Source organism: Ambystoma mexicanum, chromosome 2p (assembly GCF_040938575.1).
Source record: "Ambystoma mexicanum isolate Mex_15411 chromosome 2p, UKY_AmexF1_1, whole genome shotgun sequence".
NCBI lineage: Eukaryota > Metazoa > Chordata > Amphibia > Caudata > Ambystomatidae > Ambystoma > Ambystoma mexicanum.
The window spans coordinates 408,045,790-408,072,319 of NC_090923.1; the positions used below are offsets into that span (position 1 = coordinate 408,045,790).

Consider the following 26,530-nt stretch of genomic DNA (forward strand, 5'->3'; position numbering starts at 1 on the left):
GAAACTTGGGTGTGTGCCTGATTGAAATCCCTTACAACAGACAAGCTCTCCTCCTTGTCCTTCAGGTTCCACATTGACAAATACCTCTCCTTCAAGACACACATAGCTAAGAGAACTCAAACAGCTTGGTATCAGGTCTCCCACCTGCGTAAAGTCAAGCCCTTCCACCTTCCAGACAGCTTTAGGTCCTCCATTCAGGCACTGGTCCTATCCCGCCTGGATCGAAGCAATGCCCGCCTCGAAGGCCTCCTGTCGCCCTCCCTTAAGCCCCTGAAAAATGTCATGCACGTGGTTGCCCGCCTCATCAATGGTCTACACAGATAAAACCACATCACCCTTGCCCTCATCGACCTTCACTGGCTCACACTTCATGCATGAATCACCTTCAAATCTTGCTGCATCATTTATAAGGCAGTCGCCCTCAAGTGAACCAGCTACCTCGCATAGAAACTAACCATCTCCGGTGGACAGCAAACCACCAGAAGCCAAGACACGGTAGACTTGAGATCTGCCTCTGCAAAAAGGAAAGGACCACAAAACATGTCTTCTCTGCCTATGCCTCAAGACTGTGGAACCGCCTACCTGTCAGCATCAGACTTGGCCTCACACCTCAGCACCTAAGCCATCACTTCACCCCCCCACGCCACCTGTCTCACTAGCCTCTGTCTGCCCCTTTCCTCCCCGCCACCCTGCACATCTGTAACCCTCCTCTGTACCCTCTGTATCTTACCCGCTGCTGTATATATCTTTTATATTACCTCTGAAAAGCGCTCCGTTATGCATATGTACTGTTGTATATCTCTGTAAAGCACCCCGCTGTGTATCTGTATTGTTGTATACCTCTGTAAAGTACTCTCTTGCTTGCTATTTCCGCGCTCATTAATACCATAATAATGATAATAATGATAATATAATAATAATAATAATAATAATAATAATAATAATAATAATAATAATAATAATAATAATAATAATGAAAGAAGAAGAAACAAAAAGAAAGTGTACAGAGCAACAAAAATAATAGCAAAAGTCAAGGGAATTGCCTGAGGATGCAGAGAGGAGAGGACCAGTTATGTTTCCGGTGTGGGGGTGCATCGCCCTTTGCTGCGTCCCCTGTTTTTCCCGAACGTAGGTGGTGTGCTCCAAGTGCATGAGGCAGGGAATTCTACCAGTTCATGCAAGAACTTCTAACTTCCAATTCAACCAAAAGAACGTTTTTTATGGGTCCGAGGACGGGCAGTGCTCATCTGAGGAGGATGATGAGGAGGTTTATGTGGAAGTGATTACTGTGAACGTGGTACAGGGCGTGGATGTGGACGGATGTAAGGATCTGCATGCGTCCGTCGAATGGGAAGGATGATCCTATGGTGGTGGACTTTATTAGAAACACACTGGTTGGATATCATTTGCATAAAATTGATTTGTTGGGATAATTTGAAGCATAATTTGAAGCACAACTGGAATTTAAGAGCAGGAGTGCCCGGGGAAAGGTGTATGTGACTGAAAAAGGTTCAACATTGTTGGGGTGGCGAGAGCAAAGGAAGTTAGAAATCAGACTGGAGCCCAACGCCATTTAACAAGTTCTGCAGGTTGGTGGGACGTTGTGTGAGAATAATTTAGGTGAGTGTTCTCCAAGAGCATCAGAAAGGTTAAGGGCATGAATCACCAGATTATTCTTAAGGATGGAAGTGTGCCTCTGGCTGCCAAACTGTGGTCTGTTCCCCTGGCTCTTAGGGAACGGATGAAAACGGAACTTATGAAGTGCAAAATGGGCATTATTGAATGTGCAGGGAGTGTGCAATAGATATCTCCTTTGATGGTGGTCAAAAAGCCATCGGGAGATTTTCACCTGTGTGTTGACCTTTGTGAGGTAAATAAATGTGTTGTGGTAGAGAGATACCCCCTACAGAACATGGCGCAGATGTTGGCTATGAAGGTGAATGGTAAGGTGTTTGGACATGGTATATTACTAATCTGGAAATACCAGGAAGAGGATGAAGAAGAGAGGGGTTAAGGGCGAGGTGAGGTAGGAGAGACATGGTATCCCCCTTTCCCTATTTAAGACCAACCTAACCCTCCCCCGCCCTTTATGGGCTACTGTAAACCATCTCCCCTCATTTCCCCACATTTGACCTCTGACAGTACTGGGGCGTGGAAGAGGTGACTGAGAGTAATGAGCACTAAAACTAAATTTCACCACTCTAGTACTGGGACAAGGCAGATGCCTGCAGAGTACTGTGTGTGTCAGGCATGTCCCTTTAACTATAGTCAGGAAATTCCAATTGAGACTCCACATCTGCAACCTCTGAAAGTGGTTGCAGATGTATAAATTGAGAGCCAAAGAGCAGAAAAGAGAGAAAAAGGGGGGCCTGTGTGGTAGAGACCAGCAGGGGACCCTTCTCGGAAGGAGGAAGCCGTGGTGGGGCCTAAGAGGAAGACAGGATGCCGGTCAATGTCCCAAAGGACCTGTGGAGCTCAGGGCGAGCTGGGCCATTAGGGCTGCCACAGGTGTGGGAACCTCAGTGTTGGAGAGAGAGCAGCTGGAGCTGCGAGCGATGAAGAAAGAAGAAAGGACCCAGTCTGCGTCCCTGCTGAAACAGAACAGCTGCCAGCGTGTGGAAGACAGCACCCAGATTGCTCACAGAGGTTGACCCGCCGGCCTGAGAAGTAGAAAAGAAGCAGAAGGATTCCCCGTTGCAGAACGCAAAATGGCAGGCTATTATTGTCAGGCAAAGCCACTCAAAAGCCGGGGCACTCCGAGTGAGCTGCGCATAGATAACAAAGTGCTGTATGAATTAAAACTTGAAACCAAGATAATTTAAGCATATTGAATACCGAAACTGAATGTTAATCTGAAACTAAGCATATTGAATACCGAACTGATTTAAAATCTGAATTAAAGCATATTGATTACTGAACTGAATAAAGCTTTATGGGCAATACTAATAGCTGATGAAAACCAATAGGGAAAGTGCCCATTTGAAACCAACCTACGGAAAAGATAACAAGTGTGAAAGAGTGTGACAGAAAGATGGGCCATGAACAAGACCACCAATAAGTGAACTGTATGAAGGGATGCAGTGTAGCAAGGCTAAAGACTGGCAAGAGGTGTGTGACATGATATGGCAAAGCCCAGAGGCTAACCAAGAGAAGCCAGGAGAGTGCGAAGTTGCACGTAGAGTCATGAGGCCGACAAGGAGAAACTAAGTGATTGTAAATCTATACACAGGGGCAAGTACAGAAGAATCTGTGTGGGCTGAAGAGGCTAGGGTTCCTGGTTTCCTGACCTGTATGGGTGGACCTTGTGGCCTGACAACTGCACCTAGACCAGTGAGCCCTAAATTGTGAAATCCAAAGGCATAATGAAACAAACCAAGAAGAAGCACTGTAAGTGAACCTGTGTTGCAATCCAGAAAGAAGGTCAGGTAGACCTATAGTTGTGTTGAACTTTGAAAGACTGCAACAAACAACAGTTGCTACGTTGAAGTCTTGGAGAAGGGAGCCCTGAGACCTGATGAACTACAAATACTGTCTTGAGGACGGAGCCTCAAGACACTTTTCTTTTTAGCTGTGTAGCTTGGGACTTGTTGAAGGGAACCCAGTCGATCGTGTGGAACTGTATTGCCTTGAACTTGAGAACGGTAATTTTGCGAACATTTGTGGAACTTTCTTGAACTCTGGGAAGAGGAGTTGAAAGGGAAGCTAAGAGCCGGAAGAAGCTCAGAACTTTGTTTTTATCACCATTTGTTTCATTATTGAAATCCCTACACATTCTTTGGCTTTAGTTGTGAGGGCAAGGATAGGTTTCGAAGATCGACAGACTTTTAAATTGAATTTTCTGACTCAGACTTGTCTTGGTTTCATTCATGTAGGGAAGTCCCACTTTTGCATAGGGCAAGTTACTACTTCTTTGAATCTGTTTACTGTGTCTTGCTTCATGATTCCTTCCCAAAGAGGAGCAGTATTATCTCAGTTGGATGGAACTGACAGGGAGCACATTATTGCAAATGAATCAAGGGTGTTGTGAGGACCCGAAAATAATAATTCGAGTGGATTGTGTCCTCCAACGTATTCCTCATCTTAGTTAGATATATTCCATCCAGCTTTGCAGCTCATCGGAAATTTTTTCGGCAGAGGGCGCCGCGCGTCGATGTCGTCGAGTCGATGGTCCCTCGAAGGCCTCCTTCGAGGGCGATGTCATCGGTGTATAAGTAGCACGTGCGGCGACCGTTGGCCTCAGTTCCGTTTTTCCACAGTTACGTTGCTTCGGACATTCAGCGCGCCTCGAGTTCTGTCAAGAAATGTAATATAACGAGAAGTAATTATGTCCTCGTCATCAACGCCGACCACGACCCCGAGATCGGGTTTTGAGAAATGCAAGTCGTGCGGCTCAAAAATGTCAATCGCGGACCTGCACCGCGAGTGTTTGTGGTGTCTCGGGGAAGGCCACGACATGGAGGCCTGTTTGAAGTGTCAGGCAGTGTTGGGGAAGGCCTTGCGAGAAAAAAGCTACAGGAAGGTCGGAAGGATCGAAAAGCCTCCAGCGTCGAGTCGAGACCCCATGGGAAAAAATCTCCTCGACGCGAAAGGCATCGATCTAGATCCCGAAGCGATTCTCATCGCTTGTCGTCTTCATCGAAAAAGTCAAAGAAACAATGCCATAGGTCTCCCTCCACCTCGTCGTCAGACGAGTCTCCAAAAATGAAATGCCCCACAAAACATTAGTCTACCGAAGAGTGGGAAGCATTCCGGGTCAAAATGATGGAGGTGTTTGAGAAGGCGAAGCCTCAGTCTGTGCCTTCTTCAGACACTCGTGCGCCCTCGAGCCCGGGTGATCGTAAAAGGAAGGATAGGGAACCTTCCAGGACGCCGAGCGATAAAAGCTGGAGTCGACCGCTCGAGGTAACCAACGCCGTCCGAGACCTATCACACCTCGAAGGGGAAACCGTCGAAGGCCACCTCGACGCCCTCGAAGCAGACCCTGTCGACGACCACTATGTCATCGACGCCTTTATGGACGTCGACGCCGAAACCTTCAGCGCCAAAGGCTCCAACCAAGCCAGGGCAGCCAGAAAAAGAGAAGGAGAAAACTACAAAACATGTATCTTCTTCAAAACCTGGTACTACACCTCTTCCTCCTCCTCTCCCGGAGAAGGTTTTCAAGCCTCTCCCTAGGAAGGAGTTTTTCAAATCCTTGACCTCAATTTTTGAGGAACAGGAGAGATCCGAGGAGGAAGATGTACCTTTCGAACTGGAATATGGCACCCAAAATGTCCCAGAAGAGGAAAGCAGAATGAGGGATTTGGTGGAGTCATTACATAATACAAGTGGCATTGACACCTCTCCTGAGAATGACTTTGGTAGACCAGATCCAGGAGAGCATGCCAGTCCATCTTACCGTCAGTTAATGACCAAGGTGGTAGATTACTTGGGATGGGCTAGACCACCAGCCCAATTCGTCCAGGACGATTTAACAGACATATTGGACCATGTTCCCACTGAAGACCCGGTACTGCCTTTTCATGTAGTCTTACAAAACAGGGTGGCCAAGAATTGGGAAACTCTGGATTCTATTCCTCCGGTAAATAAATCCCTCGCATCAAAATACCGACCCCGGCTATCTGTCAAAACATCCAACTCCCGAGAGTTTGGTTATACAGGAAGGTATTGGTATTTTCAGCCGGGAGCATGGCATTAAAATCTGCCAACTCCACATGTGCCTTGGCAAAATGTTCATACACTCTGTGGGAGTGCATCGCAATGGCGGCGGAGCACATACCAGAAGGGGAAGAAAGGGAAGGTTTCCTAGCCATTGTTAGAGATGGAAAGGAGGCCATGCAGGAATCCCTTCAATCTGGATTGGACACGGCGGATAGTTTAAGCAGGTCCATGGGCACTAGCACGGTAATGCGCAGGTTTGCATGGTTACAGAAGTCGGGTTTTGCACCGGACGTACAGAACCGCCTCCTGAACATGCCTTTTGACGGGTCTCACCTTTTTGGCAACAAGGCTGACGAGAGCCTTGAGAGGTTGCAGACCTCAAAAGCAGCGGCCAAATCTTCAGGAGCTGCTATTAGGCAACCTCAGCCTTTTCGTGCGCAAGGGCAATCATGGAGGGGACGATCCTATCGTTATTACACCTCATACGGGAAGACGAGAGGAATGGTTACCCTTTCTCAGAGCCTTCAGGTCCTTCAACTCCAGGACTGGTTGGTGTCATTGGACCTCCAGGATGCTTATTTTCATGTGCCGATTCATCTCAAACACAGAAAATACCTGAGGTTCGTAGTTGGCGACTCACACTATCAGTTTCGAGTCATGCCATTCGGGTTGACCTCCGCCCCGAGGGTCTTCACCAAGTTAATGGTAGTGGTGGCAGCGCACCTCAGGAGAGGGGGGATTCATGTCTACCCCTACCTGGACGATTGGTTGATCAGAGTGCGCTCTGCCGAGCAAGCATGGGATCATCTGAAAGTCACCTGCCACTTCCTCCACAAACTGGGCTTCTCCCTCAATTTAAAGAAGTCTCAAATGACACCTTCCCACCAGCTTCAGTGCATAGGTGCTGTATTAGACACATCTTTGGGAAAGAGCTTGCCTCCCAAGACGAGGGCTCAAGAATTTCTTCAGATGGTTTCCAAATTCCAAAATGCCCAAAATCTCCATGCTTACGACTTTTTAAGGTTGCTCGGCCTCATGGCATCCTGCATCTTTCTGGTGCCAGAGGCACGCTTGAGGATGAGATCCCTTCAATGGGCCCTAAATACTCAGTGGTCTCAGTTCTCGGGTCAAATGACGGATCTTCTTCAGATTCCGAACAAGGTCAGACACGACCTTCTATGGTGGACCTGTGCAGAGAGCATCCTAAAGGGAGATCCTTTTTGGCAACCATGGCCGGAGATCACGGTAGTGATGGACGCCTCATTCCTGGGGTGGGGAGTACATGCCAACCATTTGACAATAAACGGTCGTTGGTCTCCATCGGAGTCCAAACTACATATCAACCTTTTGGAGCTGAGGGCAATCAGACTAGCGCTGAAGGCCTTCCTGCCATCTGTCAGGGAAAAGAATGTCCTGATAATGACGGGCAACACAGTGGCCATGCACTACCTAAACAAAAGAGGAGGTGTGGGGTCACTACCCCTGTGCAGAGAGGCAATGCAGCACTGGTATTGGGCGATTCAGGAAGGAATCTCTTTTAACAGCAATTTATCTAGCCGGGGAAGAGAATATGACGGCAGATGCTCTGAGCAGGCAGAGCATGGTATCCCACGAATGGGAATTGGCCCAGGAAGTCATTCAAGAGATCTTCGCCCTTTGGGGAAACCCTCAGGTAGACCTATTCGCAACCAGTACCAACCGAAAATGCGAAAGGTATTGCTCAAGGGAATTTCCCCCGAGAGGAGCCCTGGGGGACGCGTTCGTGGTGGATTGGAATTTCCCACTATTGTACGCGTTACCTCCGATTCCCGTCATTCCTCAGGTCATCAGGAGGCTGAGACGCTTTGGGAACCGCATGATCCTAATTGCTCCGGATTGGGCCAGGAGAACGTGTTATCCGGACCTTCTAGATATGTCCATCTGTCCTCCAGTACGTCTTCCTCAGAGAGAGAACCTTCTCTCTCAAAGGTACAAAAAAGGTAGCAGGCGCCCCTCTCTCGAAAGAACAAGGCATGATAACCTGTTCAGTGGTTATTAACCACATTGAGAGTTCGCAGCCATTGCTTTTTGCTCACTGTACCTTCACAGATGAAGTGAAGGTCAGGTTCTCCACCCAGAGGTCAGAACACTCAACCTTCATGCTTGGTATCTGAAAGGCTGAGATACAGGGATTGGAACCTTCCAGATGATGTTATGGAGGAGTTGCTTTCGGCAAGAAGGCCATCAACAAAGTCTCTGTACCGTTGCCGTTGGAAAAGGTTTTGCAACTGGTGCAGGGAAAAGATTGTCGATCCTTTTCTATGTTCTATTCCGGAAGTACTATCTTTCCTTCTGACCCTAGCACATAGAGGTCTGAATATCGGAACAATAAAAGGTTACCTTTTGCGGTGCCGTAATTAGCACCTTCCCTATTCCCATTATGCCCTATGGGGCAAAAATGGGAATGGGGAATGGCAATGGGGGAAGGGAGAATTACCGCCCCACCAACCTTGGAATAGGGCTGTAATTCCCCTTTCCACCAAGGCGGTGCTGGTATTTTACCGCCATGGACCAAGGTGCTAATAGCACCTTGGTTCACCGCCGTCCGTGTAATGAGGCCCTATGTCCATAGACTACACACATAGTGAATGATTTAAAGGTTTTCTTAAACTCAAATTCACTGCATGTTGATAATGTATAATTGTCAACTAAAGTGTGGTACCACAAAATCGGGGCTGGAAAATGTGCCTTGCCCGCCCTTTCTGTGGGTCCCTAGAGTGACTATGATGAGCTACTGAAAATGATGTGGGAACTACCTCAAGAATCTTTTTTTTATCAAGAGTGATGGGTCTGATAAGGATCCCCTGAGCAACAGTGAGTGAAGTGGACAGACCGACTGGTTCACTTAAGTGTAAGTGGGAAAAAATAGTAATCTAATCATGCGTTACTTGAACACTATTCACAAAATATTAATTCCATTAGTGTATCTGTAATAGGCTAATTTGCACAGAGTATCTACACATGCCTAGATTAGCCTAAATGGGTGATTATCAAAGTTTCTCTGGTAGGGACCACACTGCTGCTGTACCATGTACAATAATGCATAAAACATTATATTCTTTCTATGAAAGGGTGGAAGAAAATGTGTACATCGAAAATTCTTGGGAGTCTTCTGCAGCTTTTGGTTGAAGGGTTGTGATAGCACATACCTTTCCTTTATGGACAAACATGTTTTCATGCTTTTCTGTGCTTTTATTGCTGCTGACATCCTATGTAAATTTCCGACTCTAGAACATGCAATGTTTCCTGCATGCAATATTCATTGAATACCAAATTAAATATGTATTTACTATGAGGGTGATTTTACAGAAATAAGGTCCAGAGTGTTCAAACTTTGTTGGTGGGGACATCTTTGATAGAATTTTTTCAGAAGCCTATGTAAGATATATAATTGGTAATCAGGAATTCCATAGATTTGTCTCAGAGCTCTTTAGATGTTAGGGAGAAGAGCCAATTCTGAATGGAAAATCAGGTCTACGGTGGGGATTCAAGTAAGAATTTATTTTTCGTGTGTTGAGTTGAATTCTTGAATTGCTTTAAACATTATGCAAGATGGCTGATGTCTTGTTCAGTTGACAATTTAATTTAGTTGAGCGTATTTCACATATTTCAAATCCTCTACCCTGGATTACTTAACCAAAGGTTTAATGTACAAGTTAAATAGTGTAGGAGAGACAATGGATCCTTGTACGCTGCTTTAAGGTATTAGTCTGATGAAAACTGGCAAATCATTTCCAGATAGAATGGAAACCACTTAAGGGGCAGTTCCATCATTGCCCATTTGTGTTTTCATAGTGTTCATCAGTATCTGATTGTTGACCGTGTTGAACGTGGCTGACAGTTTGACTGTTGAGAATGTATGCATCCCCTTTATCAAGAATGCATAGGGCATCATCCACAAATGTTATAGTTGGCATTTCACTGCTGCAGAACAAGCAGACGCACCATTGGTAAGAACCCCAAGATTATCACAGAATTCAGTGTCTTTTTCCAGGAAGGAAATGCAAGTAATCAGATGGTAACTATGAGAGGTCTGCTGGATCTTCTGTCAATATCATCAGAAGTGGAGTCACTTGGCCAACTTTTTATGGAAGTGTTTATGTTCTTCAGCTTAGAAGGAATGATGCATTGGATGAATGTTTTCATCATTTCAGCAGGAAAGTGATCAGCTAAGCAGCTGGATAACTTTGAATGATAGCTGAAGTGATGGGAGTAAAATTGTCCCATTAGCTAGATGTTTTGGTGAGTGAACATGTGGTACAGGAGGGAATTGATGTTATGTTGAATGGTTATATGTTTCACTGAAGAAGCCAGACAAATCCTAGCAATTCTCATGAGACTGGGGCAAATCTGGGGATGAGAGAGGTTTGGATACTTCTCTGATTACTACAAATAATTCCTTGGAATGTCTGTTAACTGTGGTGATTTGATTATTTATGCAAGATGTTTTGGCTCTTCTGATAAGTTTGTCTGAGTAGCTTTATAGTCTGAGTTGTCTGAAAATAGGCATTGTGGCATCTGAATGACATCATCATTCACATGCTTGAACAATTTTTCTTTCGTCATTGAGTTTGCCTACGAAACAAGATGCTGACTTTTATAACATTGTCCTTTAAAATGTTAGTGGGGCAAGTTCACTGATGATGCCCATCATTGAGTCTTGGTATTGGGAGGTGAGATATTTGACATTAGATCCTTCGTTGGTAATTCTTGGTTTATAGCATATCATGTTGTTCACTCTTTCAGGGTCTACTTGTTTTAGATTTCTGACCCAATTTTTCTGCCTTTTGGGTTTACCAGTCGGTCAGGATTTCTATGTTGATGCGAACAGGGATTTAGAGGTGGTCAGACCAATATACTTGGAGAGATTGTTCACTATGTGGGCGGTTTTCTTGATATATAATCAGGGCAAGAATCAAACTGTCTGAGTTGATAGTTTTGCCCTTTGATTGTTCATCTACATTAAAAAATAGACCTCATGGAATGTTAAGTTTGAATCTAATCATTAAGGAAAGATGATGTCAGATCATCTCTCAGGGGTAAGGAACTGTCTTCCCAATGAATATTGAAGTCCCTAATGAAAATTCCATCAGCTAATTCAGTCATTAGGACAGTGAGCAGATAGATATGTATTCTTCCATGAATAGTTTTTTATTTGGGGTGATATATTATGCTCAGTGTTTTGCATTTCGAGTCTTTACCATCAGGAATTCAAAGAATGGTAATAAAGAACTGGTACGTGTTTACAAGGCAGTCATTTCTTGTGAATAAAGATGACCACAAACTCTCTGTTTTCTCTTGTTTTTCTGCTTGAATATTTGAGTAGCCAATTAGATGAAGGCAGACCATTATGACTATTAACCTTTTTTTTTATCAATCTGGTCTTAGTGAGAATGAGTAAATCAATGCCATGATCTCCAATGGTATCTGCCAGCTAAGTATGATTGGCTACTGCAGATGTTCAGTTGTATAACATACATTTGGGTGAGGAAGGTAACTTAGAAATTTGAGGTGTGGATAGGGACTGTTGTTGGTTGGATAAATAGACGGACCTCTGGGATTGTAAGACAAGAGGGGGAGGTGTCTTTGGTAATTAGACATAGAATGGGTTGAGTTGTGCAGACCTCCATCAAATATTGGAAGTAAGACCAGAACCTGTTGCCTGGTTATAAATAGGATGTCAGGACCCTGCATGACTTTGAGTTCATCTGCAAAAGTTGTTGTTAAAGCCATTATGGCATTTTTATTTGAGATCATCCCAAAAAGTGTGTCACTGAGGTTCTCAAAGGCAGAGAGTAAACGATTAATGGAGGAATTGCTGCAGGAATATTACTTCATGTGAATGTTTTTAAGATCATCTGGCGAGTCCTTAAGAGCAGTGTGAGTGGATTTAAGGTCCTGAGTTAGGATGTCAGCAATGCTTGCAAGGTAGACATGATTAGCAATGAAAACCATCCTCTTCTCATAAGCATGAATACTAAACATATGACCCACTGCATAAGTTGTAATACCAATTGCATTAGTTGTATTGATGGAACTATGTCCGTACTGATTTATAATGTACCAACAACTGCTACCACTCCTGTACCTCTGTAACTAAACTCTTGCAGGTAACAGCTCCTCAATGCCCCTGGGCTGTTTGCGCGCTATATAAATGTAAATAAATAAATAAATTAGCTGTTGCATCAAATATCTCGTGACCCTATAGTCTGCTGTGTAGTAAAAACAGGTGTCATTCGAATTAACATCTGTTTTTACCATTACTCTCCAATTCATAAACCTCACTTGGGTTTAGGGTATTGCTATAGGATACTTTAATGTCCAGTACAAGGGAGGCAAATATCTTACCAGCTTGTCACTGGTAGTATACTCTTTTATTAAACATGGCTAGATCTAATGGGGAGCAGTAATATATGTGAAATCAATTAAACCGTTTGAGCCATCTGAAATGTTAAGCTTGTTATAATGGGGAAGCCATTTGAATTCATTGGCAGAATCTTTTACATTTCCAGCTACAAGCATGCTATCCTTTAGATGTAATTGTAATTGGTTATTTATAACGTGCTTAATACCCAGAGGTTTCTAAGTGCGGACACGGGGATCAAACCTGTGTTGCTCCTGGTTGTCTTGCTTCCAAGGGAGCACGTTGCCCCTGAGCTATCCTCCCGAGACCAAGCTTCCTCCCGAGACCTTAATTTGCTCTCTAACAATGACCTATCGTTTTCTGAAGAATATGACAACTGAACACAACTGTCTTAAAGTGAGACTCCTAAAGGTAGCCCAATCAAAAGACCGACCTTGTTAAATGTGATAAGGGTTAGACTATCAAAGAAAAATGTCCACTCGTTTTCAGAAATTAAATACAAAAAGAGGTAAATATGGAAAATGATTAGTGAAGAAAAGGGAAAATGGATAGGGAAGAACTCCCATTTAAAAAGAAAGCACCCATTACAAAAAATTTACTTTTGAATTGGTCAACTTTTAAAATTCGACTTTTGAACTAATTTCGTTGTAAATGTAGGAAGTTGCGCATTGGATGGCCAACCTTTAGTAGCCTAATTTTAGAGCAGTTTTCCTGTAGAGAGTGACCATCGCAAAATAGTGTTTGTGCCCCGCAGTGATTCTTCCAACTGCTGCATGACCTTTGGACTTTAGCCCGCATCACAAAGATGTACCTGTCTGTGTCAATAGTCTGAGAGTAGCAAATTAACCTTCAACTGCAATGAAACTGTATTCGAAATCTACGGCCTGGCAAAATAAGGGTTAATTCGCATTATAAGACAATGTACTACTATTCACTGGTTTCGTTTTGCATCTGTCACAAGTAATCTTCAGTAGAAATATGTATGTGATTGCTAGGTTGGAGGTCCGTCACATTGACTCACTTGGGAACACCTCCCAGGCATTGTATTTTGGTGGAGGTTCTGCGTGCATTATAAGATTTGTTTTATGGGTTTGGGGATTCTCACGCTTTGTATTTTTATTAAGTCTATTCACATGCTTTTTCTGCATGTAAAGTATTTGACAGGAAAATTCTTGATATCCAACACTTAAGCCCATGCATATATTGCGGGTGGCGGGATACACTTTGAAAGAGGCACACAATCGTCATTTTCTGGTGTAGACAAGCATGGCACCACGTCATTTGGAGGTAATACTTCTACAGCCTCCTTCAGTATCTCTGTAATGCAAATATGGCTGCATATCTGCCTACAACAGGCAGAGACACAGGAGCTGTTGGGGACACCCATTTTTGCTCCTCTAAATACAGGGAGAACCCATCGGGATTAATGTTAAATGGCGGCCGCCTGATTTCCATGCCTTAATTCCACCCATGACCAAAAGCAATCGAAACTGGGCCCTGGACACTTAAGTGATAGTGTCGAGAGTCCTTATGGGCAATTAACACCACATTTAAAATGATCCTCATTGTGCTTTGGTACACAGTCCCGAAAATTGAAAATAAAATTTTGATCTTTTCTATATATTCTGTATACCGTTTTATCATTGTAAATAGTAAACGGTTTGTTACAAACCAATTAAAGAATTGTGTACTCTCGCAGGGTTGAACATTCATTATCACAGTTTGCTTTTTCTTTTTCAATTCCAGGAGGAAACAAGTACCGTAATCAGATGGACGTCAAGCCCCAAATCTGGCCATTGCAGCGAAGAATCGGCTTGCATCCCTGCTGTGGCGGGGTTGGCTATAGACAGAACTTTAAATAGCCCACAGTACGGGTCCTCACAGGAATATTTAACAAGGAACTACAGAGACACGGTGTGTTCAAAAACCCCAACCTCGGATCTGAAAAATATGGGCCCAGATAGTATTCAAAGAAACCCACTTCCGCCCCCTGCTCCCTCCCCAAAAGGGAGCCGTCCCGAGTTCTCTCAAGAACCTCCAAGCATTTCCAGAACTCTGAAGGATGTATCAGCCAGCCAATTACAGACATCTCTGAGCAAAAAATCTCTGAAAGAAATCCCAAGCAATGACACCAGACTGACATCTGAAACATCTGTAAGTGCTTTTGCAGTTTTGCTTTATTGGGTTTGCGCTGTTTGATCCTGTAAGGACTGTTCTAATATGAACACCTCAGTGAAATGAAACATTTGCTGCTCTTCCACCAAATGGGAAATGTGAGTTGGTTTTCCGCTAACAGGCCTTTCTGAGTTCATTAAAAGAAACGTTTGCCATTCCTTGCCATAGATGCAGTCAGTTGTGCTCTGTATCAACAGAAGTAAAAATAAAGATGTTTGTGTGTTGAATATATATATATGTGTGTATACATATATTCAGTGAACAAAAAAACATTATTTACAGGGACGTTAAGGTGAGCAATAAATCGCAACAAAACCTTTGAAATTCAAGCAAACATCTTTAGTTGCAGGGAAGTTAAGGTGAGAACTTCACACAACGAAACCCCTGAAATTCAGCCAAAGCTGTCTTAACTACGCACCCCCTTTTGCGCAACCTATGCCCACAATGATGGCATCACAGATCACATCACTGATGACATCACTAATTACATTACAACAGCAGGGGTGTTGCTAGGTCTGGAAAAGATCTTGGGCTACGCTAATCTCTGTACTGTCGGGACTCAGGGATAGCCAGCCTTTTGGTTGTAGCCTCTGAGATTCTATCCGGGGCTACAACCAAAAGTCCTGGGGCTATAGCCCTCTTATCCCCCCCTAGCAACGCCTCAGTACAACAGTAACTGGCATCAAGCATGGTCTTCAGCCATGGTCATTGTGCATGGCCAAATATATTTCAACATATTAATGGGTACTAGTCATGGCCTTCAGTTATGGACAGTGGTCACAACCTTCACTCATGTACACTGAATATTTTAAAACACTAACAGTCTAACAACCCTAGATGTTGCCCTTTACCAGTGGTTACAGCTTCCAACCGTGTCCACTATATGTTATATACACTGATCAGGCACTAGCTATTGGCTTTAGCACAATACTGGCCAGTGGCCACAATCTCTGGTTGTGCTCAGTATATTTTCTAACACATAAAAGGCCACTAGTCATGGCCTTTGACCTTGAGCAGTTTGTACATCTTTTGGCCATGTCCACTGCATATTTTAAAATAATAAAATGCAATATATGATGACCTTCGGCAGTGCCCACTGTGTATTGTACAACACTAACCAGCCACTAGCTATGGCCTTTGACCGTGGCCACTGTATATTATATAAGCTAACCAGCCACTAGCCATGCTCTTCAACATTATACTAGCCATTGGGCCACCGCCTTTGGCTGTGCAGACTGTATATTCTAACATATTAATGGGCATTAGCTATAGCCTTTAGACATGGCCACTGACTACAGCTTTCAACGTTCAACGTTTAAACTGTATATTTTAAAACAGTGATGGGCTACTAGGCATGGCTTTTAACCATGCACATTGGTATTTTTGAACACTAACCAACCTCTAGCTATGGCCTTTGGTGTTGGTGAGTGACCCCAGCCTTTGTCATGCCAAGTCCACAACCTACATTTTTATTAAGGAAATCAAAGTTTTCATGAGCTAACTTATAAATAATGTTATGTCTAATTCCATTATTGATGTAATCAGTTATAATCAATGTAATTAGTGTTGTCACCAGTGATGGCATCAGTGATGTGATTTGTAATGCCATCAGTGTTCTCATACAACATGTAATTAGTGATGTCATCGGTGATGTGATCTGTGATGCCATCATTGTGGTCAGAGGCTGCGCAACAGAGGGCGCGAAGTTAAGGTGGCTTTATCAGAATGTCAGGGGTTTTGTTGTGTTAAATTCTCACCTTAATGTCCCTCCAACTAACGTGTTTTCCTTGAATTTCAAAGGTTTTGTTACAATGTATAGCTCACCTTAACATCCCTGCAACTAAAGTTCTTTCCTGAATTTCAAGGGTTTTGTTATTCCATAGATTTTTAGAATGCTTCCAGACCACTAGCATGGTCTTCAGCCATGGTCAGTGGGCACAGCCTCTGGCCATGCCCACTCTCCATTTTAAAACGCTACCAGATCACTAGTGGGCACGGACGAACACTACCATACCACTAGCCATGGCCCACGGCCATGGCCGGTGGGCACATCCACTCTATATTTTAAAACACTTGCAACCCATCGCTCAAAGACGTTCAAAAATCGCAAACTGATTTTATCCTGTTTTGACAGTGGTAATGTTATGTATAAAAGATTGCAGGCTTTGAGAACATCAATGCTTTTAGGTAATGCGCAGTGAGATTAAATTATTTGCAATGGACCACACACTTTGGTTAAGCAGCGTGCTGCAAGCCCCTTGTTTTATGTCTGTTCTCTTGGGGACTGCTGGGCTATATCGCACAACCCCATCTAACCACATTTAAGCAGCACAGAAATGGGAAATAAATGACCGGCTGCAAGAATAACATATGGTGAGGCATTTTCTGTACCCATAGCTAAAATCAAAAGCTGGCACGGATGAATATACCCATAGCAAGTGAACATTTATCTTGAAGTGAAATATACAAATGTAGTGCATTTGACCATCTCCTTATAAGAAAGTGTGCCGGACAAAATATTATTGAACACCAGAAAAATGACCTGAGAGAGGAAATGTTCCAATAAATATGCTGGCAAAGTATATTTGGCAAACTTGTGCCCTAAAAAGCAGCCACAATCAAGGGAGAATAACTGCACCAGTGTCCAAGATTGCAAAATCTCTTGCCACATTGTGGGCAATTATGAATGACTTACTTGCCCTCTCATCATTTCCCCTCCAGTCTGGCTTTTAACAATTCTCTGCTTTATAAAAATGACTTGAAAAGTACACATACCATAGTGTCACTCAAATATATAAATCCCTATAGAACTATTCTATGCAAAAAGTGGACAATTGTGGCATTATTCCCCCCAGCTTGATTGGGAGACTACAAATACTAGAATGCAGTTCAGCAAAAGGCAAAACAATTATATCTGAGTGCAATACTTTCAAGGACCGACAGTAGCATGGTTTAAAAAAATAATAATGCAGATGCCGTATGTTTTCTTAGTGTGTTATGAGATATTTAAAACTAAGAAAACACACAACATCCGGGACTGTGGACTTTCCCCCACCCATGCAGTAACCAGGACGGACCATGCTTAGCTTCAAAGTTAGGATGGGGTGTCCCCTCATTCCATGTTGCACTAAGTCATCTTGTAATTTGTGCTCATTTATAAGGCAATGTTGCCTGAGGGTGCCAGCCCCTTCCTCGCTTTGAAGCTAAGCAGGGCTGGTCCCAGTTACTGCATGGATGGGAGACCCGGATGCCTAGTTTATTATGGATTAACAAAAGGCCATGGTTATGTGGATATCAGAAACACGCAGGCTTTTTTGTCAACCAAGGCCCTTACCAACTGCCCCTCTCATCTGTGCCAGCTCCCCTGAAGGCCTCCTAACCTCCCCTCTCCCATTCCCCCCACAACACTTGCTGTTTCTGTGGCACAGTTTGCTATGAAATGTCGGCTATTCGCCACTATTCTGTCTGATAGCCGAGGTTACAGAAAAGCTCTGTGTTGCAAACTCAGTGTCTAGAACCCCCGCAACTTCTGATTGTCACTTGGTGTCCTCTCACATTCCCCCACCCCTAGCCTGATGGCATTTGCATGTTGTATGAGCTGCGAAACCCTTTTTTCTGTTTTTTCATTTTCCAATAACCTTGGCTATGACCTGGGGTATAACCGTTGTTATCGCTCACATTGAGAAAAAGAAAAGATGGCAACTGTTTAATTTATAAACCCCCAGTTTCAAGGCAATTTGACCAAAATATAGCCAACTTTTTGGAGAAGGGGGCTCCCCCTTTTCCATCGAATATTATAAAGGCTACTGGGTGAAATAACCCCAAACCACAAAAGGGATGCAAGTCAACGCTTTGTGCCCAAGTTGTTTTGCATCTGGTCCAAATCCGTCCAGCGGTTTGGGCTGGACAGACCAACAAAAATTCACCTTTTTTGTCTATGGGAAAATGAATGGGGCCCAGGCCGCAACTTTGATTTGTTTTTTTTTTGTTTTCTTAAAAACGTATCTATTTTTTAACAAATCATTCCCAAAATGTGCAGTTTTAGGGGGCCTGGGTGTACCTAGTTATCTTCAGAATTCCTTCCAGTTCTGTTGCAAGAGTCAAAGGTTATTAGTGATACATTTTCTCGGGTTTCCTCACCTTAACTGTAGGCCGCCACCCTATAATATATACATATATAGGGTTTCAGGGGGTTCAGGAGTTTTGATGTCGGGACCGACGGTCCTCTGCGCACCCTCTCTTGTTGTTAGTTGTTTTTTAGCCTGCCGCCTGGCACATGGTTTGACTTGGGAGCCACTCCTAGGTTCCCAATTGGTTAGGAACTTGGTGGGGAGACAAACCTTTGTTAGCAGCGGTCGCTGGCTGGGTTTGATAGTCCAATTGCGAAAAGGGTCAAATAGTAATTGTCCAGTCCTTGAGTCATGTGAGTCGTAATTTTATTGGTGTAAAAACAGCATAGATAATATCTATAATTCTTCTTGTGCCAATTTGGTGTTACAAAAAACAGCCGACGCGCGTTTCAACCTGGCTCTTTATCAAGGCAGTTGTCCGGTGGCAGCAGAATTGCTGTTTAGTGCTTGCAGCTGGTGGCCCAAGTAGGGGTTCCAGTTGGGGCTGGTTAGCCTGGTCTCAGGACCGAACGAGCCACCACGCAGCGCCGATCCCAATAAAATCACAACTCACATGACTCAAGGACTGGACAATTACTATTTGGCCCTTTTCGCAATTGGACTATCGAACCCAGACAGCGCCCACTGCTAACAAAGGTTTCTCTCCCCACCAAGTATATACATATATAGACATGTATGTATTTATTAAAGGTTGCCACCCTTTTGTTAAGGTGAGTAGCATGGGCCATATGAAACCTAAATATTTTATTGCTATTAACTTTTGATTTTTAGGACAGATTTGGCTGATATTTTGGAAACAAAATGTTTAGCGGGTGTGGGAATTCATGACCATCTTAACTCCGCTTGCGCACGTTTTCAAGCACTTGAGCAGATACATATTATAAGAGAAGGGATTCACAATGACAAGGATATCAACTGAAGCCCACTGAGTCATGACTTCCCACAGACACTGAATTTCAAGGGATTTATTGCGTTAAACCTGATCAACTTAACCTTCCCTTCACTAAAGTGTTTTCAATGAATATATTTATATATATCTCCCTGTGTGTACACCCTCACAGTCTTTAACTGCCTGACAGATCGCTCCCTTTGTTGCTATGAGCCTGTGAATTAAACATGCATCCTTTGCTAAGGGCTGAAGACTTAGAAGGTACAATTGACAGCCCCTCGATAGCAACCTGCTCACGAATCTGTAAAAAGATCATTAGTCTGTGCACTTGGTAGTCTCCCAGCAGCGTTGCTGAAAAATAATAAATGCTATGATTGAAGGGTAACAGCGGGACGGTGTCACAGACCAAGTCCCTGGGCTAGTTTGGTGACTAGGCTCGTGTCCGTCAGATTGATTTCTCCCCATGGGGCACTGGGTGTTCCGTCTGCCTCTCCCGCCGAGAGCAACCAGAGGGAAAGCGAGAAAGAATGATACGATTCCAAACAAATGGAATTTCTTTAATGTTGCAGATCCTGCTTTTCAAGTTCTCTGTTTTACACTCTTCTTGGAGGCACAAACTGGGACCATACAGTGAGATATTTCCGTCGGCTTGAAAATCAAATACACTGCCTCAATATTGGAACATTCTGTGGGCATTTAAATCCTTTGATGCTTGGGCTGCTTGTCAATGCAGGGCATTGTTAGTTGCAAAGAGCATAGATTCGGGACTTTAGGTATTTTTGGTGTAGGTGACCAGTGGCTCTGAAGGTAAACAGCTATGTATTAACCCATTCGAAGCTGTGCATGCCCGACAGAGTACTGATAATGTGCACGTCAGTGATTACCCATAACTGCTATATGACGGGGAAATCAAAGCAAACTATTTTCATTGCACAGATGTAAAGAATTAACGTTCCAGTACAATGCACGATTGTGCCAACGCTAAACTTAAGAGTGACTGTGTTAAGTGTGTAGAATTTACTGTCAAAATGAGGGCTATATGTCAAACAATATATGCTTTTTCTCTCTAAATGAAGAGAGAAATGTGTGTGTTTTATTTTTGTATAGTTGATCCGCAAGCGTCCTAAGAGCATGTGTGCGGTGTGCAATGGTTTGGGCAAAGGTAACATTGCACTGTCAATGTGAACTATCAGATGGTTGAAAATGAACCTAAGTGACACACACGCGTAGCCCTTGCTTCCAGCACATAAGACCTGATTCAACGTGGAACTGAATGTTAAACGGCCGCATTTATTTGAATAATATTTTCTTCACAATGAAACGGATTTCTATAGTGTTGACAGGTCCCACCTCCTGAACTAATCCTCAAACATTTTCCCCATGATCTGGAAGCATTTGCCATGACCCGGAAGCAATTGCCAAGTCCCGGATAACCTGCAGGTGTAACCCGGTATATATATGATATTTTACAGTTATGAGATCCCGCAAAATACGGTACATTTTAGGGCAGTTCCAGTGCCCCAGAACCTGCCACCATCCGCATGGGCAACCTGGGAACCAGCCCACTGCCTCTTGTGATTTGGCCTCCAGGACAGGTGACCATAAATGCACCAAGGTCCAGGTAGGAACCCGTGGCTTGGCCCTTCCCATGATTTATCTGGCTCGCCCAGTAAGGATAAGTTACTCAACGTCGTGGCCACTATAATTCTGGTGCATGATCCTAGGCTATACGTTTGTTACTGACTGTTGGGGCTGGGTGCATGTGAGAGAGGCTCTGTGCAGAGGGTGGGCATGCATCAGCATTAGGCTATGTGTTAGGCTTTTCTTAAACGAAGACTGTTCCGTGCCATGCTCCGCTCCCGTCCAAATAGGGGACAATGTCGGACTAGTGTGTAGGAAAGGGGACTATTGAGCAGGGGTACAGTAGTCACTACATTATGAATGTATCCTTGTCCCTGATTATTGACTAGGATGCTCCATAACCCCACACTCCACCCCCTTCGATTCTGCATCACCTATTGTATGGAGCAGAGGCGTTACTAGGGGGTGGCTAAGGGGGCTATAGCCCCTGATCTTTTGGTTGTAGCCCCAGATAGAATCTCAGGAGCTACAGCCAAAAGGCTATCTAGCCCCCAGTCCCAACAGTTCCGACATCAGCGTAGCCCAGGGTCTTTTCCAGACCTAGAAACACCCCTGGTATGGAGCGCTACTATTTTTAAACTAGATGTAAACTATAACCTAACGTGTCATACGTAGGCGAAATGACGCTGAGCTCCATGGTGAATTACATTGTACACTATTCTCTATGTGTCTCCTAATTGTGGGCGTGGCTTCTGCTGAACTCAGCCAACTCACATTGATGCATTTAGGCTTAAATTGCCTGGTACTGCTAAACTGTCAATTCGAAAATAGGACACGACTGCCACTCAAGTCAAAAGGCTGCATTGTTTCTTCAAACATAGTGGGCTGACACGTTATGCATATTGTGTTTGTTTTCATTTGAGGGCAATAAACACACTTTATTTATTTGGTGGAAAGGTAATCGTTTTATTGTGATGATAGTGCATACACTTTAGTATGTTTATAAGATGCCCTTCACACATCCTCATCATCGTGCTGTACCCAGTTGCGCCTTCCTATTGAGCAGAGTATTATAAAGCAGCATAGCATAGATAGATCATGCCATCGTTTTTCAACCAATAGGGCCAGGTTGATGCCAACACATGAAATCTGTTAATGATATAATCAACCTTACATGTTCGATTACCAGCAGAACAGAGCCACAGGAAGAACTCTGAAGTGGAGCTTCAAGTTAAACATGCAGTTTATAATGTGCATGCATCACTAGATGCAAAAGTTTCACAACTCGGGAGGATAGCTAAGTGGCAACGGGCTCGTCTTGGAAGCAAGACGACATGGAGCAACACAGGTTCGATCCTCTGGTCCGTGCTTAGAAACCTCTGGATATTAATTCCGATATAAATAACCTATCATATCTCTTTTAGAGTTTAAATATATGTTTACTGGTCTATGAGATCCTTTTTTACTGCAAAAGAATTTGTATGGTTTCCCTAACAAATACAATGAACTACCAGGCCCAATTTCAGACAGCAAATACGGCCTTTTAACTTTAACGTTTTTCATTTGAAGCAGTTAAACTCATTCATCAATACAAAGCAAGGTTTTAGTGGAGGGTGACATTTGTGGGTGAGTTGGAGAAAAATGCCATAGCTAGTGAGGAAATGAAGCTTGTGCCAATACAATGTGCTGCTTTACACTAACACAACACAAGCCATGCAACGCTGAAGGAACACAAGGTTGGACACACTGGGAAAGGCAAGCAGACACCTGACGGCCCATCATATAAACGGGAAGAACAGCAGAGCTAGAGAACTAACGCCCAGATATAGTCCCATGGGCCTCCTTCTTGGCAGCAACTAAGGCACGCTAGACTAACATCTATCTGTCTTCTGAAAGTTCGATTCTATGCAGGGGGGAATGCCCCTAAGACCATCCGAGTTGAACAGCTCGCAACGCACAACCAAACATGTATCTGATAGGCTCCAGTACGTCCCCTAGAAGTCCTTCACACACTCACCATCGGAAAGCAGATGGGCAGTATTATAGAAACATGTCATTGGTGAAGGGGCCATTAGCAATAGGACTACAATTACCCTAATGTGAAAAACATATTCTTTCAAATCCATTCCATCATCAGGCCACACTCTGCTCAATCCTAGTTCTTTGCGGAAGAGTATGTGTTTGCAATATGCAGGGCAATGTATGCCCTAATGCAAATGGCACTTGCATCTGGCCAAAGTTCCTGTTCTGACACCGATGGAATACTGTGCCCACCCTTGTCTGTCAAGTCCAGCACACATCAGAGGCGCTCAATTTGCATTTTACAATTTCACCAGGGTCCATTATATGATATGATAAGTCAGTGATAACGCGCCTGGACACAAGTGTTTCTAGGCGCAAGTGGTGAATAACTATTTCTTGTTAGGCCACCCTCAGGTTCAAGTCAACCTTTATTGTCAGTGCAGTGCATACTTCAAACTAGCAATCATTGTCTATTCCCATTCCCGATTCAGCCTCAGAACCCTGCAAGCTTCTGTTTATGGGCCTCTCTGTCTTGTCCATCTTTGGACATCGTCTTCTTCAGCGGACTCTTCTCCACCAACACCCTATAGGTTATTGCCTCAGTAGGGGGTTTATGCCCTCGGCACCATGAAGTGTTTCAAACTGGTCTGCACGATCCTGAAACATACGACATTCTGTCAGGGCCGTTTGCATTTGAACACCAAAACTTAAATAGTCACAAGGAATTATTCACTCAAACATCACTTATCTTACCGTCCTCAGATGTATCCCTCAACACAAGTTCAGCTTTTCTATTTGTTTTTCTCTAGTGCCAGACTTTCTTATGTGTTGTGTTGCACACGTATATTATACAATAACAAGTGTCACTTCGAGTACATGTATCCATAGACCTGGTTAGTGCTACTAGCGCTTCCTCAAATTTGGCCCAACCTGGCATAGGTCTCCCCTCATTTCAGCAGCCACGCATGCAGACATTGTGGATGCACAATGGTAATACATAACATCATGCTATCAAAAAGTACCACCTTGAACGGATTGCTTTTCTCCTGCAGATTCCTCATCGGATAGATAATCCCTTCCAGCGTCAGCTGCACCGAACACTTTCAAAACGGGGCATAGTGCACCTTGACTCAGCCATCAATCCTGTTTGACTCGATACGGCAGTCGTCAACTCCGGACATGACATTGGGCCTCATTACGACCCAGGCGGTAAGTTACCGCCTGGGCCGTGACTTTACCACCATGGCGTAAACTATGTTTACGCCATGGTGGTTGGCGGATTTACCGCCCCATTCCAACCTTGGCGGGGCGGTAAATCCCCATTTTCCCATTTACCCTTCCCCATTCCCATTTTGCCCCATAGGGCATAATGGGAGTGGGGAAGGCGTTAATTACGCCACCGTAAATTACGGTGGCGTAATTAACTCCATGGTCCCTTAGCGCCATGGATTTTAACACCTGCTAAAAGCAGGTGTTAAAACCTCCATGGCGCTAAGGGACCTCGTACTCAGGCGGTAAGGGTCGGCGCTGTTTACGCCGCCGTAAAACCCTTACCGCCTGAGTCGTAATGAGGCCCATTGGTTATCATATATATACTGCGTCACTACACCCCGTACCTACATTTTTTTTCCTGTGCGGTCAGCACGCTGCTTTCGGAACAACTCTCTCATGAGAATTTTCAACAGACAAATTTTCATCTTTTGTCCAATGCAATTTTGATACAATGTCCACTCCCAAAGTGGCAGGTTTGAAGCGCTGCACATAGCCTGCGTGTGTGCCTCAGTGTCTGTCTCGTCACTGAGGACAGTGGTTTGTGTTAGAAAATGAACCTGAAATCACTGCGGAAGAGGTTTGTGAAACACGTGGTAGGCCTGCCCCCATGTAAATCACAGGCCCACTTGACCATCTGGTCAGAGCCCGATACTGAAGGGCCTACTCCTGAAAAGGAGGCTAGGCATCGGAAAACATTGAAGGGCTCTCGCTCTCAGAGACACTCCTCTTCCTTCTCCTCCTCCCATAAAAAGAAACGGCGTTGTAGACACAAGCATGGATCTGATTCGTCAGATGAACCCAGTAAGTTGTCAGCAGGGCCAACATCCAGGGCAGAGTGTGAGGCTTTCAAAGAGCAGGTGCTCGACATGTTTTCAAAAAGCAGCTGCAGGTACGCGCGACTCAAAGCAGCAGGCTCTGGTGGCTCCAGTGGTGCCCGATAACCCTGGCCCCAAGCTGACAACCTCATCAACGTCCAAGCCCTCGGTCTCGGTGCCGATTGTTGGCAGTGCACCCCCACTTTTGAAACCCCTTGGCCTTGGTGCCGATATCTGACCATTCATTCATTCCGCAGTGAGTTTTTCTGAGAAAATGGGGAAAATCTTTGACAACACTGATGACCAGATGTCGTTGGGCTTCGACCCTGCTTATGCATCACCAGACTTAGTCGCTTTTGCTGAGGGCCTCCATGATGCCAGTCGTCTGGAAACTTCTCTCGATTTGGTGATGCAGCAGGCTCATCCTTATGGGCACTCTAATGTAAAATACAGTGCCACAGTGGACAGGGTGGTGGATACCTTAGGTGGGAGTGTCCCAGCCAGACCGTTGTCAGGTTACGACCTGACAGATATTGTAGAGGAAGGAACCTCTACAGTGAGGGCCATGTCCTTCAATGTGAATATTGCCAGCCCTATCGCCGCCTTATGGCAGAGGCCATGCACCACTTCCCTAGTGAACTCCAAATTCATAAAAAATATAGTCCAGCATGGGGAGATTGATCTCTGTACTCATCCAACACCTGAGGGGTTGGTGGTACAGGTGGCTATTGTTAACACTAGGCCAGCCTCATCTATGTCTATAATCTCTATGGGTAGGGAAGTGAAGAAAGTTGACGCCTGAGCCAAAAAGGTGTTTTTGTTGGGCAGTATGACCCTTAAAGCAGTTAACGCATCCTGCGCTTTTGCGAAGTACTTTTTTGGCCTGTGGAGGGCTATTAGGGAAGCCTCAAAGTACATTCCCGAAATGCATATGCAGGATGGCTTCCTGAGAATTGTGGATGATGCTCAAGAGTTGGCCCAGCAGTCGTTACAGATGGGCCTGGATGTCGCAGACTGCATCGGAAGGTCTATGGGGTCATCAAATATTTTAATGAGTCAATCGTATTTGGGCACATCAGGATTCTCTCCCAATGTCCAGAACAAGTCACTGGAAATTGCCTTTGATGGCAAGAATCTGTTGGGCCCTAAAGCCGACGAGTACTTGGAGAAGTTTAAGGACTCACAGCTTGCTGCCACGTCTCTAGGCCTAGCTATCCAGCAGCTGGCTAAACCTGCCTTTGGCTTTGCCTCAAGGGGAAGAGGATACATGTGGTATGTCCCCTTTGGCAGGAAGTCTCAGCTCCTGCAACTCAAGCAGGTGCAGATGTGTTCCCATGCTCCGGAAGCGATATGGGGCCCCCAGAGGCCAGCAGACAGCGGCAGCAGTAGCTTGGGCGGCTCCGCCCTTAAACCGCTTTGATTTCTTCCCCAATGTTTCCCCGTTTAGAGGACAGATAGGCCTTGAATAAGTTCCTGAGAAAGGACAAGTTCAAGATGGTGATTTTTATAGAAATTCTCCACGCACTCAGGCTTCAGGGTTGGCTAATGCCAATAGATCTCCAGGATGCATATTTCCACGTTC

The 26,530-nt window shown here is 44.4% G+C and overlaps 1 protein-coding gene across 2 annotated transcripts in view; it reads left to right on the forward strand.

Moving 5' to 3' along the window:
* Positions 1–26,530, forward strand: part of CFAP20DC (CFAP20 domain containing) — a 2,832,435-nt gene that overhangs the window by 2,008,978 nt on the left and 796,927 nt on the right. For both annotated transcript variants that reach the window (XM_069643752.1, XM_069643753.1), the window contains exon 14: positions 13,811–14,218. In XM_069643752.1, the coding sequence (XP_069499853.1) occupies positions 13,811–14,218 (408 nt within the window). The remainder of the gene's footprint in view (positions 1–13,810; positions 14,219–26,530) is intronic.